Source organism: Phyllobates terribilis, unplaced genomic scaffold (assembly GCF_046119375.1).
Source record: "Phyllobates terribilis strain yellow unplaced genomic scaffold, ASM4611937v1 Scaffold_1__5_contigs__length_1240528914, whole genome shotgun sequence".
NCBI lineage: Eukaryota > Metazoa > Chordata > Amphibia > Anura > Dendrobatidae > Phyllobates > Phyllobates terribilis.
Window position 1 is genome coordinate 892,549,536 of NW_027362761.1, and position 15,792 is coordinate 892,565,327.

Consider the following 15,792-nt stretch of genomic DNA (forward strand, 5'->3'; position numbering starts at 1 on the left):
GTACTTTTGGCAGTGTGGACAGGTGCCAAGTCCTGCTGGAGAATGAAATTTCCATCTCCAAAAAGCTTGTCGGCAGAGGGAAGCATGAAGTGCTCCAAAATTTCCTGGTAGACGGCTGCGCTGACTTTGGTCTTGATAAAACACAGTGGACCTACACCAGCAGATGACATGGCTCCACAAACCATCACTGATTGTGGAAACTTCACACTAGACCTCAAGCAGCTTGGATTGTGGCCTCTCCACTCTTCCTCCAGACTCTGGGACCTTGATTTTTAAATGAAATGCAAAATTTACTTTCATCTGAAAAAACACCTTGGACCACTGAGCAGAAGTCCAGGTCTCTTTCTCCTTGGCCCAGGTAAGACGCTTCTGGCATTGTCTATTGGTCATGAGTGGCTTGCCACAAGGAATGCAACACTTGTAGCCCATGTCCTGGATACGTCTATGTGTGGTGGCTCTTGAAGCAATGACTCCAGCAGCAGTCCACTCGTTGTGAATCTCCCCCAAATTTTTGAATGGCCTTTTCTTAACATCCTTTCAAGGCTGCAGTTATCCTGGTTGCTTGCACACCTTTTCCTACCACACTTTTTCCTTCCACTCAACTTTCCATTAATATGCTTGGATACAGCACTTTGTGAACAGCCAGCTTCATTTGGCCTTTTGTGGCTTACCCTTGTGGAGTGTGTCAATGATGGACTTCGGGACATCTGTCAAGTCAGCAGTCTTCGCCATGATTGTGGAGCCTACTGAAACAGACTAAAGGACCATTTTCAACGCGTAGGAAGCCTTTGCAGGTGTTTTTTGTTAATTATTCTAATTTACTGAGATAATGACTATTGTGTTTTCATTGGCTGTAAGCCATAATCATCAACATTAACAGAAATAAACACTTGAAATAGATCACTCTGTTTGTAATGACTCTATATAATATATGAGTTTCACTTTTTGTATTAAAGAACTGAAATAAATTAACTTTTTGATATTCTAATTTTGTGAGAAGCACTTGTATATACACTGCAGCTCTAGCAACAGCAAGTATATTTGATATGCAATACCGCTGTCCGATCGTTTACTAAAATGTTCTGTTAGTAATATCTGAGCTAGACCTGAAGGTACAGGGTGACACATTTCTCAATATAATTACTTTCTTCTTGAATAATATACATCCTGGAGCGTAAACAGAATGCCTCCTGAAGACACTAATGCATATTGTGAAATACATCTTGTTCACGATTTGGATATGTTACAGGCAATACTTCCGTATGCTGAGTACAATGTGAGGGTGGCAGCTGTGTGTAGAATGTATATTATATATTACATTTATACTAAGAAATTGGGCATTTATACATTTGTATTTTCTGAAAAAATGTGACTAAGAGCAATCACAACATTTTTCAGATGACTACTGTATAAATCCTTCCAAGCACACAGATACATTGTGGCTTCATGATATGTCACCTTCTATGGGTCCATATTGAACCCTTGTGTATGTCCCAATGTATTGCAATCTATGAAGGCTATCTTTTCTGGAAGCAGCGCCTGTGGCTCCATAATACAGGACTGTGCTATTGTTCGAGTAGAAACCATACTTACATATACTAAAATAAAAGTGACAGAAAGCACCTGGCATACCGAAAAGACAATGCCTCCCCCGATATTTTTCATATTTTTGATGTTTCGATTAAATACTGTTTGTATCACAAAAATTATCATCCAGAATGTCTCACATGTACCGTTTTTTTAAGGGAATAGTAAACCATGACTGAAAACAAATTTAAAGCATGACAATTAAGCAGCTACTCGCATATAGCAGATATATTTTGGAAATTTCTGTGCCTCAAAATCAGTTACATCAGGTGAATGGAGCTCATTTTTCAGCTGCGGAAATTTCTGTAACAAACCTGCCATGTGTGAATATGCCCTAAGAACTTATTCATAAAAGACATATTTGCAGTGGATTTGCTACCTGGAATATCCAGACAGTATTTTATAGTACTAGCATAGTTGATATTAGATTTTATGAAATCTTATCCACACACTGTGGAAAAAAAACACACATAGTGTAAACTGACCAGCGCTGCAGATTTGATGGTCGAAGAAAGTCAATTTATACTGTGGGTATTTAAAGGATGATGGTGACAAATATCAGCATCATTTGCGTGGTAGTAAGCACATCAACATGGACACAATTTAGTGTGAACAGTGCCACTGTAGAATTTCCAAAGCAGAAATTCTACAGCAAATACTTTACATGTGAACATACACCAAGTGTATCAGCCAGTAGGCTTTCCTGATTTTAGTACCATAAACAAAACCGTTGTCATAAAAGTGTCCAGATCAGTAGCGATAAATTACATATATGGCCTCTTTAGGACATTAAAACAGGAGACCTTATATAGGCCTCTGTGTTTGGATGTCAGGCAGATCTTAAGAGGTAGAGCTTTACCTTTTCAAATGAGCCGAGTGATCTGTATTCAGAGACTCTATCCAACTTGTCTGCTTGCTCGTCCGATGATTCCACTATGCAGAGGTCATTTTTATTTGCTCCGTGCTCATCCTTCTCCAGGAGATCATCTGGTTCTTGAACAATAGGAGAATCACTATGCCGGTCAGACACAGGAGTCTCCAAAGAGGGCCTACCTAAATCTTTAGATACTCCAAGCGGAGACTGTGGCATTTCTTTACAATTCAGGTTGTCTTCAGCTTCATCAGTATCTGGCAGCGTTTTCTCTAGATCAGGGGATGTAACACTAGAAGGAATAAGATGACATATAATGACTTCTATTATAGACTACAATCTCCTACCCTTACCAAGGTCTTGGTTTTCCCATCTGCACAGACAGATGTCTATACAAGCTACTTTGCTTTTTTTAGCATTTTTTACTGTGTGTTTTGGGTGCACGGGGCCTAGTGCAAGTAAAACCTGGATAGTGGTACTTTGAGTTCCTTTATGATGCTTACTTCCATTGTTCACTGGATTTAGATATCAAAAAAATTATGAACACTTGATGCCAAACAGTTATTGGTTTAGAAGTGTTGAGGTGATCAGATACCAATTAGCCGCCTTCACTATATTCACTATCTAGCTAGAATTTCATATGAAGAACGCTCTAAAGGAAATGACCAAACCACAAGAACATTTATGTGAAAATGGTAGTTCGTTTAGCTTCTATTGGACCAACGTGTCCGCACACATGCAGCCCAGTTTGGGTTCAGTATTCCTAAAGGATGGTGAGAACTTGTTCAGGGCTCCAAAAGATACTGCCCAAAAAAGCAGTGGCATTTACACACAAAGTAAGTGGCATAAAGATGTATAGGGGCCGATTCATCAAAGCTTTTGCGTCAGAAAAATGGCGTAAAATGCTGTGAAAAATTGCGAACATTTTGCAACTTTTGACATTTTTATGACAAATTGAAGCAGCTTTGCAAAACTGGCCGGAGCTTGGGAGAAGCAAGGGCAGGAGGGGGCATGATTACACACGCCCATCTTATGACAGAAAAGTTTCTGGCAAGGTGCATACCCCAGAGAAGATGATCCAAAGTCATTAAGCGGCATTCATTCTTAATGTATTTGGAGCATTGTACTCCAGTGAGCCCTTCTTTAAGACTGGTGTGTGTAACACCAGTCTTAATGAATTGGCCCATACATTTTCTTTTGTGTGGATGTCCCACTATGACTTTGAAGCACCTATGCTAGACTACAATTTATTCTGCAGACCATTTTGGATTAAGGTACCTTTTTGACAAGTTAGAAGTAAAAGGACTGTGTAAATGTGATAAAGTGGCTACACAACTAACCTTAGGTAGATGGTACAGTGGGGAAAAAAAGTATTTAGTCAGCCACCAATTGTGCAAGTTCTCCCACTTAAAAAGATGAGAGAGGCCTGTAACTGACATCATAGGTAGACCTCAACTATGAGAGACAAAATGAGAAAACAAATCCTGAAAATCACATTGTCTGATTTGGAAATATTTTTTTTTTCAAATTTTGGTTGAAAATAAGTATTTGGTCAATTACAAAAGTTCATCTCAATACTTTGTTATATATCCTTTGTTGGCAATGACAGAGGTCAAACATTTTCTGTAAGTCTTCACTAGGTTGGCACACACTGTTGCTGATATGTTGGCCCATTCCTCCATGCAGATCTCCTCTAGAGCAGTGATGTTTTGGGGCTGTCGCTGGGCAACACGGACTTTCAACTCCCTCCAAAAGTTTTCTATACGGTTTAGAACTGGAGACTGGCTAGGCCACTCCAGGACCTTGAAATGCTTCTTACGAAGCCACTCCTTCGTTGCCCTGGCGGTGTGCTTCGGATCATTGTCATGCTGAAAGACCCAGCCACGTTTCATCTTCAATGCCCTTGCTGATGGAAGCAAGTTTGCACTCAAAATCTCACGATACATGGCCCCATTCATTCTTTCATGTACACGGATCAGTCGTCTTGGTCTCTTGGCAGAGAAACAGCCCCAAAGCATGATGTTGCCACCCCCATGTTTCACAGTAGGTATGGTGTTCTTTGGATGCAACTCAGCATTCTTTCTCCTCCAAACACGACGAGTTGTGTTTCTAGCAAACAGTTCTACTTTGGTTTCATCTGACCATATGACATTCTCCCAATTCTCTTCTGGATCATCCAAATGGTCTCTAGCAAACTTCAGGCGGGCCCAGACATGTAATGGCTTAAACAGGGGGACACGTCTGGCACTGCAGGATCTGAGTCCCTGGCGGCGTAGCGTGTTACTGATGGTAGCCTGTGTAACGTTAGTCCCAGCTCTCTGCTGGTCATTCACTAGGTCCCCCCGTGTGGTTCTGGGATTTTTGCTCACTGTTCTTGAGATCATTTTGACCCCACGGGGTGAGATCTTGTGTGGAGCCCCACATCGAGGGAGATTATCAGTGGTCTTGTATGTCTTCCATTTTCTAATTATTGCTCCCACAGTTCAACTCTTCACACCAAGCTGTTTGCCTATTGCAGATTCAGTCTTCCCAGCCTGGTGCAGGGCTACAATTTTGTTTCTGGTGTTCTTCGACAGCTCTTTGGTCTTCACCATAGTGGAGTTTGGAGTGTGACTGTTTGAGGTTGCGTACAGGTGTCTTTTATACTGATAACAAGTTCAAACAGGTGCCAGTACTACAGGTAATGAGTGGAGGACAGAGGAGCTTCTTAAAAAAGAAGTTACAGGTCTGTGAGAGGCAGAAATCTTTCTTGTTTGTAGTTGACCAAATACTTATTTTCAACCAAAATTTGAAAAAAAATTCTTTCCAAATCAGACTGTGATTTTCAGGATTTGTTTTCTCATTTTGTCTCTCATAGTTGAGGTCTACCTATGATGTCAATTACAGGCCTCTCTCATCTTTTTAAGTGGGAGAACTTGCACAATTGGTGGCTGACTAAATATTTTTTTCCCTACTGTATTGTCTTCTATGGGACCAAATTCACTTTCCCATTTATACTCTGTATTATGTGGCACTTGAGGAAAAAACAGATCGCAATACATTCTGATGATAAATACTCGTGCCCCAATAGCACCCTTAATGAATGGTGTATAGAGGAATTACAGCTGTGCTCAAAAGTGTACATACCCCGGCAGAATTTTTCCTTTCTTGGCCTTGTTTCAGAGAATATGAATGATAACAAAAAAACTTTTTCTCCACTCATGGTTATTGGTTGGGTGAAGCCATTTATTGTCAAACTACTGTGTTTTCTCTTTTTAAATCTTAATGACAACCAAAAACATCCAAATAACCCTGATCAAAAGTTCACATACCCCAGTTCTTAATACCGTGTATTGCCCCCTCTAACATCAATGACAGATTGAAGTCTTTTGTGGTAGTTGTGGATGAGGTTCTTTAATTTCTCAGATGGTAAAGCTGCCCATTCTTCTTGGCAAAAAGCCTCCAGTTCCTGTAAATTCCTGGGCTGTCTAGCATGAACTGCGCGCTTGAGATCTCCCCTGAGTGGCTCAATGATATTGAGGTCAGTAGACTGAGATGGCCACTCCAGAACCTTCACTTTGTTCTGCTGTAGCCAATGACAGGTCGACTTGGCCTTGTGTTTTGGATCGTTGTCATGTTGGAACGTCCAAGTACATCCCATGCGCAGCTTTAGGGCTGATGAGTGCAAATTTGCCTCCAGTATTTGCTGATAACGTGCAGCATTCATCTTTCCTGTTTGGCATATTGTAGGCAAGATACTTTGCGTCATTTGCGCAGTAATGGCTTTCTTCTGGCGACTCGACCATGCAGTCCATTTTTCTTCAAGAGCCTCCTTATTGTGCATCTTGAAACAGACACACCGCTAGTTTTGAGAGAGTCCTGAATTTCAGCTGATGTTATGTGTGGGTTTTTCTTTGCATCACGGACAATTTTCCTGGTAGTTGTGACCAAAATTTTTGTTGGTCTACCTGACCGTAGTTTGGTTTTTGCAGAGCCCCTGATTTTACATTTGTTAATCACAGTTTGAATGCTGCTGACTGGCATTATGAATTCCTTGGATATTTTTTTGTATCCCTTTCCTGTGTTAGACAGTTCAACTACCTTTTCCCGTAGATCCGTTGACAATTCTTTTGCTTTCTCACAATCCAGAAACGTCAGTGGCTGGATGAAAGATGCAATAGTCTGTCTGCATCCCAGAAACTCACTCAGCTTTTATGCACACACACTGATTACAAGCAAACAGGTCACAGGTGAGGATGTTACCTTTAGTAGCCATTCAAACCCATTTGTGTCAAATTCTGTGCACGTTATCAGGCCAAAATCACCAGGGTATGTGAATTTTTGATCAGGGTCATTTGAATGTTTTTGGTTGTCATTAAGATTTAAAAAGAGAAAACACACTAGTTTGACAATAAATGGCTTCACTCAACCAATAACCATGAGTGGAGAAAAAGTTTTTTGTTATCATTCACATTCTCTGAAACAAGGCCAAGAAAGGAAAAATTCTGCCGGGTATGTAAACTTTTGAGCACAACTGTACATACAAACAACAAGAGCAACAGAGAGAACGTACACACCTGTCAACAGTGTACCACAATGAAAATTAGATAATATATCAATGAAAAACCACCATGCTAAAATGCTGTTCAAGCCACACACTGATACATACAGGCATAAGAATAGGAAATAAGACTGTGAATCAAATGGATCTGAATCGTACTTCAGTGTAATCGAAGATAACAGTAATAGTAACAGAAACAAATGTGGGCTCGTAAATAACAAGTAGAAACTACCTCAATGCAGGACTACAAAAAACAGGGGTCTGGAGCATAGAAGAAGCCCAACAATTCAGATGTAAAAATATGAACAATTAAAATAATATAATATCCCCACTACCCATAGTCCTCCATATAGAATTCTGCACTCCCCATAGTTCTCCATATAGTATAATGCACTCCACATAGTCCTCCATATAGTATAATGCACTCCCCGTAGTCCTCCATATAGTATAATGCACTCCCCATAGTACTCCATATAGTGTAATACACTCCCCATAGTCCCCCATATAGTATAATGCACTCCCCATAGTCCTCCATATAGTATAATGCACTCCCCATAGTCCTCCATATAGTATAATGCACTCCCCATAGTCCTCCATATAGTATAATGCACTCCCCATAGTCCTCCATATAGTATAATGCACTCTTCATAGTCCTCCATATAGTATATGGACAGCCTGAATAAATATATGGTGTATAAATGTCAAATAAATAATATAAAAGTAGCAGCCATTTATCATTGATTTATTAGCTACATTCTGACTAAAATAGAAAACTGTCAGTTTTTTTCCATTTTCCAACTGATGAAAACTTACACATATTTTAGTTTAGAAGACAAGGATTCCCTTGAGAAGTCAGCCTCTACTTTCTCTTTCTGTAGTTGACGAATTATTTCTGCAACAGACTTGTCATCGTCAGCCCTGCCTGAGCTTTCATGGAAGGATGAATAACTGATTGAAACGTCCTCCTCAGACACAAGGGGAGGATGTTCACCCTTCTCAACGCCTCGTGATTCTGAATGATCAATACTGATCTGCTTTTGAGGGCTGGAAAACTCATCCTGAAGAGCTGAAAAGCCTGCGAATATAAATGAAGCATTCACTACAAGCAATTACTACTCCTGAAAGTAGAAGCAACAATACTGTGCAAGGAATATCAAGTAACTAGAACATGAATATTTCTTTCGCTTTTAGTGCACAAACATGGCGGTAGATTATTGACTTTCTATAAAATTGGTAATAGAAGGTAGGTATTTTCCTATGCCTGAAATTGAGAGATTACATTACATAGTGAGTTGCAGTAGAGAAAGAAGTGAGGTGAGTACTTATATGTAAAAAAGGCAATATTGAAACAGCCAGAAACAAATATACTATTATTTACTATGGTTTACTATTATTATCTTTCATACATGAAGCAATGACAGTTATTTTGGTTAATGTGGAAACAATGTGGCAAGAATACACAAATTGAATAATACGACATACTATGAAATATGTTGTGATTTTCACTTGGATCTATACAGAATCCAAAAGAAAAAACCTTCATATGAGCACATGGACGTATAGTAGGAGTTCTATAGCATTAGGGGGTCTTCAAAACTCAGAGGTAGTCTACAGTTGTGGTCAAAAGTATTGAGACTGATAGAAATTTTGGTTTTCACAAAGTTTGCCCCTTCGGTATTTTTAGATTTTTTTGTCAGATGTTTCTGTGGTAACTGATTTATCAGCATTTCATAAGTTTTTATACTTTTAGTGACAAATACATCAATTTTATGCAAAGACTCAATATTTACAGTGTAGACCCTTATTTTTCAAGACTTCTGTAATTCGCCTTGTCATGCTAGATAGATATCATCTTCTGGGCCAAATTCTGACTGATGACAACCCATTCTTGTCTAATCAGTGCTCGGAGTTTATTCCAATTCCTGTGCTTTTGTTTGTCCACACGCTTATTGAGGATTGAACACAAGTTCTCAATGGGATGGAGATCTGGGGAGTTTCCTACTCATGGACCCAAAATTTCAGTGCTTTGTTCACTGAGCCTCTTAGTTATCACTTTTGCCTTGTGACATGGACTCCATCAAGCTGGAAAGAGCATTGCTCATTACCAAATTGTTCTTGGATCATTGGGACAAGTTGCTCTTGGAGGATATTTAGATACCATTCCTTATTCATGGCAGTTTTCTTAGGTAAAATTATGAATAGGCCCACTCCTTTGGATGAAAAGGCCACACATGAATGGTGTCAGGATGCCTTACTGGATCTTCTTACACTGTGGTGTTTTTCTTTGGTGTTAGTTTTATCATTGAAAACTGAAAATTAATTTATATTTGCATTGATAGATGTAAATAAATTGTCAATGGTGCCATTGATTCTATTAGAAGAATGGGTTGCTATCAGTTGGGATTTGGCCAGAAGCTGATATCCAGCTGCCAGGGGGAAATTTCAGAACTCTTGAAAAATAAGGGTCAACACTGCAAATACTGAGTCCTTACACAAACTTGATGTATTTGTCTCTAATAATTTAAAACATATGAAATCCTTATACTTGTCCTTTTGTTTGTCAGATTTTTCTTTGGTTACTGATCTAAAAACACACCAAAGCAGCAGATTTTTTGAAAACCAGAAATTTGTGTTAGTCTTTTGGCCACAACGGTAGTGTCCATCCTCATTCGGGTTCTCCATACTAAACTGTATGATAGAATGCCAACAATGAAAGATTATAACATAAGAGTCCCCTCTAGACAGGTCGCCATTTACTGCAGGTTTGTAGCATTTTACCACCTTCACTATGATCCAGAGTAATTGTCTGCTCTATATCGGCATATGTGCGATTGGCATGGCGTAGCATGGGCTCTTTCATGTACGATTCCATGAGATGGACAATATCCATTCGGTTGATCTTGGTGAGGCACTGGTTTAGACTGGAATCTAAATTAGAAAAAAGGAATAAGATGAACAATGACTGAAATGAGATATAAATATATTTGTATACGACAACCAGCAGTCTCAAGAAGGTTGGGAGAATGACTATTGAGTTATTCTGTAAGTATACCAGAACAAAGTGAAGGATGCAGAGCTAGAACAGTAAGGCTACGTCCACACGATCCGGAGCCGGCTGCGGCCCCGAGCCTGCGGACAAGCCGCCTCCGGCTTCCGCTCATTATGCAAATGAGCGGCGGACGTTTATTTTTTCTTCTCACAAGCAGGCTTTCTCCATAGGGATTAGGCCTATGGGGAAAGCCTGCATGCGGACCCATGGGAGAAACTGACATGCTGCGGTCCGGAAAGACGCGTCGCATATCAGTTTCTGTGGGTGTGCCGAAGACGCATAGTGGATATGGGATTTGTATAAATCCCATCCACTATGCTGTAACATCTGGTCATTGTGGATTGGACGCAGCACACCTCCGCAGTGAACACTGATCGTCTGCACATACCCTAAGAAGGATGCAGAGTTACAACAGTAACAGTGATGAAGAGCTACAACAATAAGAGGGATATATGGCTACAACAGAAAGAGGGATGCAAAGCTACAACAGTAAAAGGGATGAAGAGCTATAACAGTAAGAGGGATGAAGAGCTACAACAGTAACAGTGATGAAGAACTACAACAGTATGAGGGATGAAAAGCTACAACAGTAAAAAGGGTGAAAACAGTAAGAGGGATGCAAAGCTACAACAGTAAGAGGGAGGAAGAGCTACAACAGTAAGAGTGATGCAGAGCTGCAACAGTAACAGGGATGAAGAGCTACAACAGTAACGGATGAAGAGCTACGTGTGTATTCTATCTTCTAGACTGAAGTTTGTAAATTACATTGTTAATATTACGGCATGTAGCTTTCGGACACCTTTTTACTAAACAGAAGATTCATAGAGAAATCTTAAATTTACAAACTTAAAAGTTAAAATATTTTTAGCATGTGTTTTTTTAAACACTTAAAGGGGTTGTCTGGGCATATACTCTGCAGCACATGAAAGCGGCTGAAATACAGTGAACCCCGCCCACAGCCCAGCATCCACCGTGGGGAGCGCGTCACTGATGTCACGCCTCACTTGACATGACATAAGAGGATGCTGCAGCCGGGGATCACGTGATGCTTGTGAGCGACCCGCGATAGCGCCGCTCACAGGCCATAAAGATACAGCAAGGTAATTACAAAAACACTTATGAGCCCAAGGTAAATATATTGGGGGACATTGGGGCATTTATCAAAACTACTGGACAACTTTTTTAAGATATCAGTACATTTTGCAACTTAAAGAACACAATGGTTGCAAATTTATTTTCCTTGGATTAAATAACACATGTTTTCTGTTTTCTCAATAAACTTTTTCTTTCAATTTTTCCATCAGTTTTTATATTTGTTATCGATTAATGCTTTGTTTTTGCTTTCTCTCTGGATTCAGTTCACAGCAGATCCGCACCTCGTCTCCTTTTCTCAGTACTTCTTGAGAGATGTATTATTACGGGATGTCAGATGTAGTGTATAACCCTCTCTATGGTCATGGGTTCATCATTTACCTGTTGCATGTTTTCCATCTCTGTCAAGCCAATATTTAAGCAATGCATGGCTCTGATCCTGTAAGGAATTTGGATTTTCCACTCGTATTTGGTGAATTTGTTCTTCTGTGAAGTCCAGCTCTCTGGCTAGTTCTGAAAAAAACAAGAAAACACCTATTGTTAGCACTCTGCAGATGAAGACAAATCCAGCTGTGTCAAGAATATGCCACCTAGTGGACAATGGGGATTTCATTTTAGCACAAATAAATAAGTTCATTTTTATATATTTTTTTAAATTTACTTTTACTGTATTTTGTAGTCCCCTTACAGAACATAAAGTTGCAGTCGTCCAATTTCTTGTACTATATACTGCAGTTGCATTGCAGTATATAGTAAAAATCAGTCAACACACTGGCCTTCATAGGAGTACAGTTATGGCAGGCACGTGGGTCTTCTACAGACTCCTGGCTGTCATGACAGTGCTTAGAATGGTAAATGTCGCTGTTAGAGCAGCGGGATATAACAGGCTAATAGCCATGAGGGGCTCCACCTGCAGTTGGTAGAGACAGATGATGGCTGAATAACACAGCCATCATCTGCCTGCAATAAAGTAGGCTCATTTTATGAGATTACTTCAAAGAAGGGAATTTGAGATATGATCTAATAGTGCATCATATATCGGGAAAGGGTTAAAAGGGTTTTCCCAAAAACAACAATATCACCTTGCTGATAACACACCATTTCTAGCAATGAATGGGGCAATGTGCCTGACTCCTCCTTACTGCATGACTGTAATGAGGAGGATATTAAAGAGTGACTCAACCATCACTCCATTCAAACTCCTCCTCACTGATCGTCCAGAAAAGAGGAGTCAGGGACTCCAGGATTTTACTAAGTAATCTGAGAGCACCATAATGTAGAAGCAGAGCCCTGGTTACAGCTATGTGTCACTTACTGGGCTGTGCTTTGCTGTTTCAATACAATCAGTACGCAACCAAATGACAATTCGTAATAATAAAGATATTTCGATTTAAAACATTACCAGTCCAGCTAAAGCCCAGATGATCAGCAATATGAGCAAGTCTCTGCTCTGTCCTCTCTTGGTCCTCCTCAAAATCTATAGAATATAAACCAAAACAATGGAATATGTCACCAGTGTGTAACTCTTTTCTGAAAGAGTTAAAAAATGAATGCAAAAGTTACTAGTGATGAGATCTCACTTTATCTTGATATAGTAATAATATAATCAGGCCGAGTTTTTAGAATGAAAAGAAACAGAGAATATGAAAAGAGCAAAATTTCTACGGATGTCTAAAACCAAAATATAAAAAACCTAATAGATCAAATCAGTGTGAGGTCTGCAAAGAGTGATTTCATTACATATTCATTCATGGAGAATTACAGGACAGCTGCTCAGCTTCATACAGTTAAATAAGATGTGAATGAAGCTCCTGTGCGTGTCCAGCGTACTTCTTAGGGTAGATTGACATATGGCACATGTCACCAGCAAGTCCAAAGCGAAGCTGCACATGCAGATTATGCGGCAGATTCACTGCGGCCAAATCCATGATGGAAAAATGTGCCCTTTGTGAATGGCCCCATAAAGAGAACTCACCAGCTCTCCCAGCATACCTGTTTTCTAGCTATATTGGAGCATTGTGTCTTAGAGCTCTGTGTTGTGCCATTCCTCTGTTATTTCTCCTGGAAACTGTGCATTACCATTCCCTCGTCAAAAGGGCATGTCTCTACATACTGACACTGATCAGTGCTGACCAAGAAGACTGTGCAGGGTCATACTATATAAGCAAGCACAATATAAGGCCCCATTTCCAGTAGGAATAACAGAGAAACATTCCTATTCGGAGTCCTAAGAACAGATAGTAGTACAAGTATTTACACGCATGTCAGCAGAACAAATAAGTACTCTTTAAAAAGGTATTCTCGAATTTGGAAGTTATGCTTTAGCCATGGGATAGGGGACAACTTCCCGATCATTGGGGTCTGCCCGCCGGGACCACCATAGATCATATCTAAGGACAAGAACAGGGGCTCTGCTGTGAATGGAGCAATGGATGGATCATGCACACTGCTGTGCAAATGCTATTTCATTTATTCCAGTGCTAATATTTTATACATAATGTATGACTATACGCCGCCATGTATTATAATGTCTTTGTATGTCTTTTTTTTTACCTCTTGTTGAAAAGGTGTACTGATTATTTTCCCTTTATATAAAAGGGTCTTCTTGTTCTTTTATTTATACATATCCTCTTTTTTACTAATATCTGAATTTGTTGCTTCTGAAAGTTTAGTAGCTTGTACAGTTTTTTCTGATTGAACAACATTAAAGTACAATGTTGTTTGGTAGCTCCCATTGTATGTAATAAATCTCTAATGAATTATTTTTAATAATATACACGTTATGTATTATTTTCAAAGTGTTTTTTTGCTATCTTCTAAAGTGATACCATATCACTAGGATATGCCATTACCTTATAATCAGTTGGACATAATGTTTATATAGCTTGCCATTTGCTGGGTATCCATTCGGGACCCATTCCTGCTCAGCCCTTATTCACATTGACGTCACTTTGACACATGGTAAGGTTTAAATACTAGAGTTAGGACCATTCTGATTGTTGTACACCTTGACGCTGGTGGGATGGCTTTTACACTTCTTTTAATGGAAACAGTGTTTACTAAATGACCCTGTGTTATTTGTATGCACTATTGCTTTTACTTACAGCAGGCTATATAATCATTTTGTTTCTGTCTTATGTTTTGTCTGTTTAATAGCCAGTGTGAACATGCTGCTATTTTTGCGTGCATACCAACTTATACTCCTGTTCATTTTCTTTCAGGTTACGTTCCTGAAAACAAAAGAATCACAACTACAATTTTAACAGTCTGATCAGTCTCTCCCCCAATATCATCTGTCAAAGAAGATCTAAAAGACTACCATACCCATCAGTTGGTTGGTAGCTCAGTCTCCCAAAGTCGTTGGGTTCAGCACTCTTTCATTGAATGCATATGGGGACCTTAAAGAGGACCTGCCACAAGGTCAAAAGTGGAAAAGTGGACAGCTTTTGATCATATCTTATTCTTGCTGCTAAATATTTACATATATATATATATATATATATATATATATATATATATATACACACTGCTCAAAAAATAACACTTAAATAACACATCCTAGATCTGAATGAATGAAATATTCTCATTGAATACTTTGTTCTGTACAAGGTTGAATGTGCTGACAACAAAATCACACAAAAATCATCAATGGAAATCAAATTTATTAACTAATGGAGGCCTGGATTTGGAGTCACACCCAAAATTAAAGTGGAAATACACACTACAGGCTGATCCAACTTTGTTGTAATGTCCTTAAAACAAGTCAAAATGAGGCTCAGTATTGTGTGTGGCCTCCACGTGTCTGGATGACCTCCCTACAAAGCCTGGGCATGCTCCTGATGAGGTTGCGGATGGTCTCCTGTGAGATCTCCTCCCAGACCTGGACTAAAGCATCCGCCAACTCCTGGACAGTCTGTGGTGCAACGTGACGTTGGTGGATGGAGCGAGACATGATGTCCCAGATGTGCTCAATCGGATTCAGGTCTGGGGAACAGGCGGGCCAATCCATAACTTCAATGCCTTCATCTTGCAGGAACTGCTGACACACTCCAGCCACATGAGGTCTGGCATTGTCCTGCATTAGGAGGAACCCAGGGCCAACCGCACCAGCATATGGTCTCACAAGGTCTCACAAGGGAGTCTAAGGATCTCATCTCGGTACCTAATGGCAGTCAGGCTACCTCTGGCGAGCACAGAGGGCTGTGCGGCTCTCCAAAGAAATGCCACCCCACACCATTACTGACCCACTGTCAAACCAGTCATGCTGAAAAATGTTGCAGGCAGCAGATCGCTCTCCACGGCGTCTCCAGACTATGTCACGTCTGTCACATGTGCTCAGTGTGAACCTGCTTTCATCTGTGAAGAGCACAGGGCACCAGTGGTGACTTTGCCAATCCTGGTGTTCTGTGGCAAATGCCAAGTGTCCTACACGGTGTTGGGCTGTGAGCACAACCCCCATCTGTGGACGTCGGGCCCTCACACCGCCCTCATAGAGTCGGTTTCTAACCGTTTGTGCAGACACAAGCCCATTTGTGGCCTGCTGGAGGTCATTTTTCAGGGCTCTGGCAGTGCTCCTCCTGTTCCTCCTTGCACAAAGGCGGAGGTAGCGGTCCTGCTGCTGGGTTGTTGCCCTCCTACGGCTCCCTCCACGCC

The 15,792-nt window shown here is 40.3% G+C and overlaps 1 protein-coding gene across 50 annotated transcripts in view; it reads right to left on the reverse strand.

The window, feature by feature from the left end:
* The window catches only part of ANK2 (ankyrin 2), a 701,030-nt gene that overhangs the window by 26,329 nt on the left and 658,909 nt on the right, over positions 1-15,792 (reverse strand). For all 50 annotated transcript variants that reach the window (XM_073640230.1, XM_073640294.1, XM_073640221.1 and 47 more), the window contains 5 exons: positions 12,542-12,616; positions 11,521-11,652; positions 9,780-9,926; positions 7,812-8,073; positions 2,447-2,750 (listed from right to left, as the gene is read on the reverse strand). In XM_073640230.1, the coding sequence (XP_073496331.1) occupies positions 2,447-2,750; positions 7,812-8,073; positions 9,780-9,926; positions 11,521-11,652; positions 12,542-12,616 (920 nt within the window). The remainder of the gene's footprint in view (positions 1-2,446; positions 2,751-7,811; positions 8,074-9,779; positions 9,927-11,520; positions 11,653-12,541; positions 12,617-15,792) is intronic.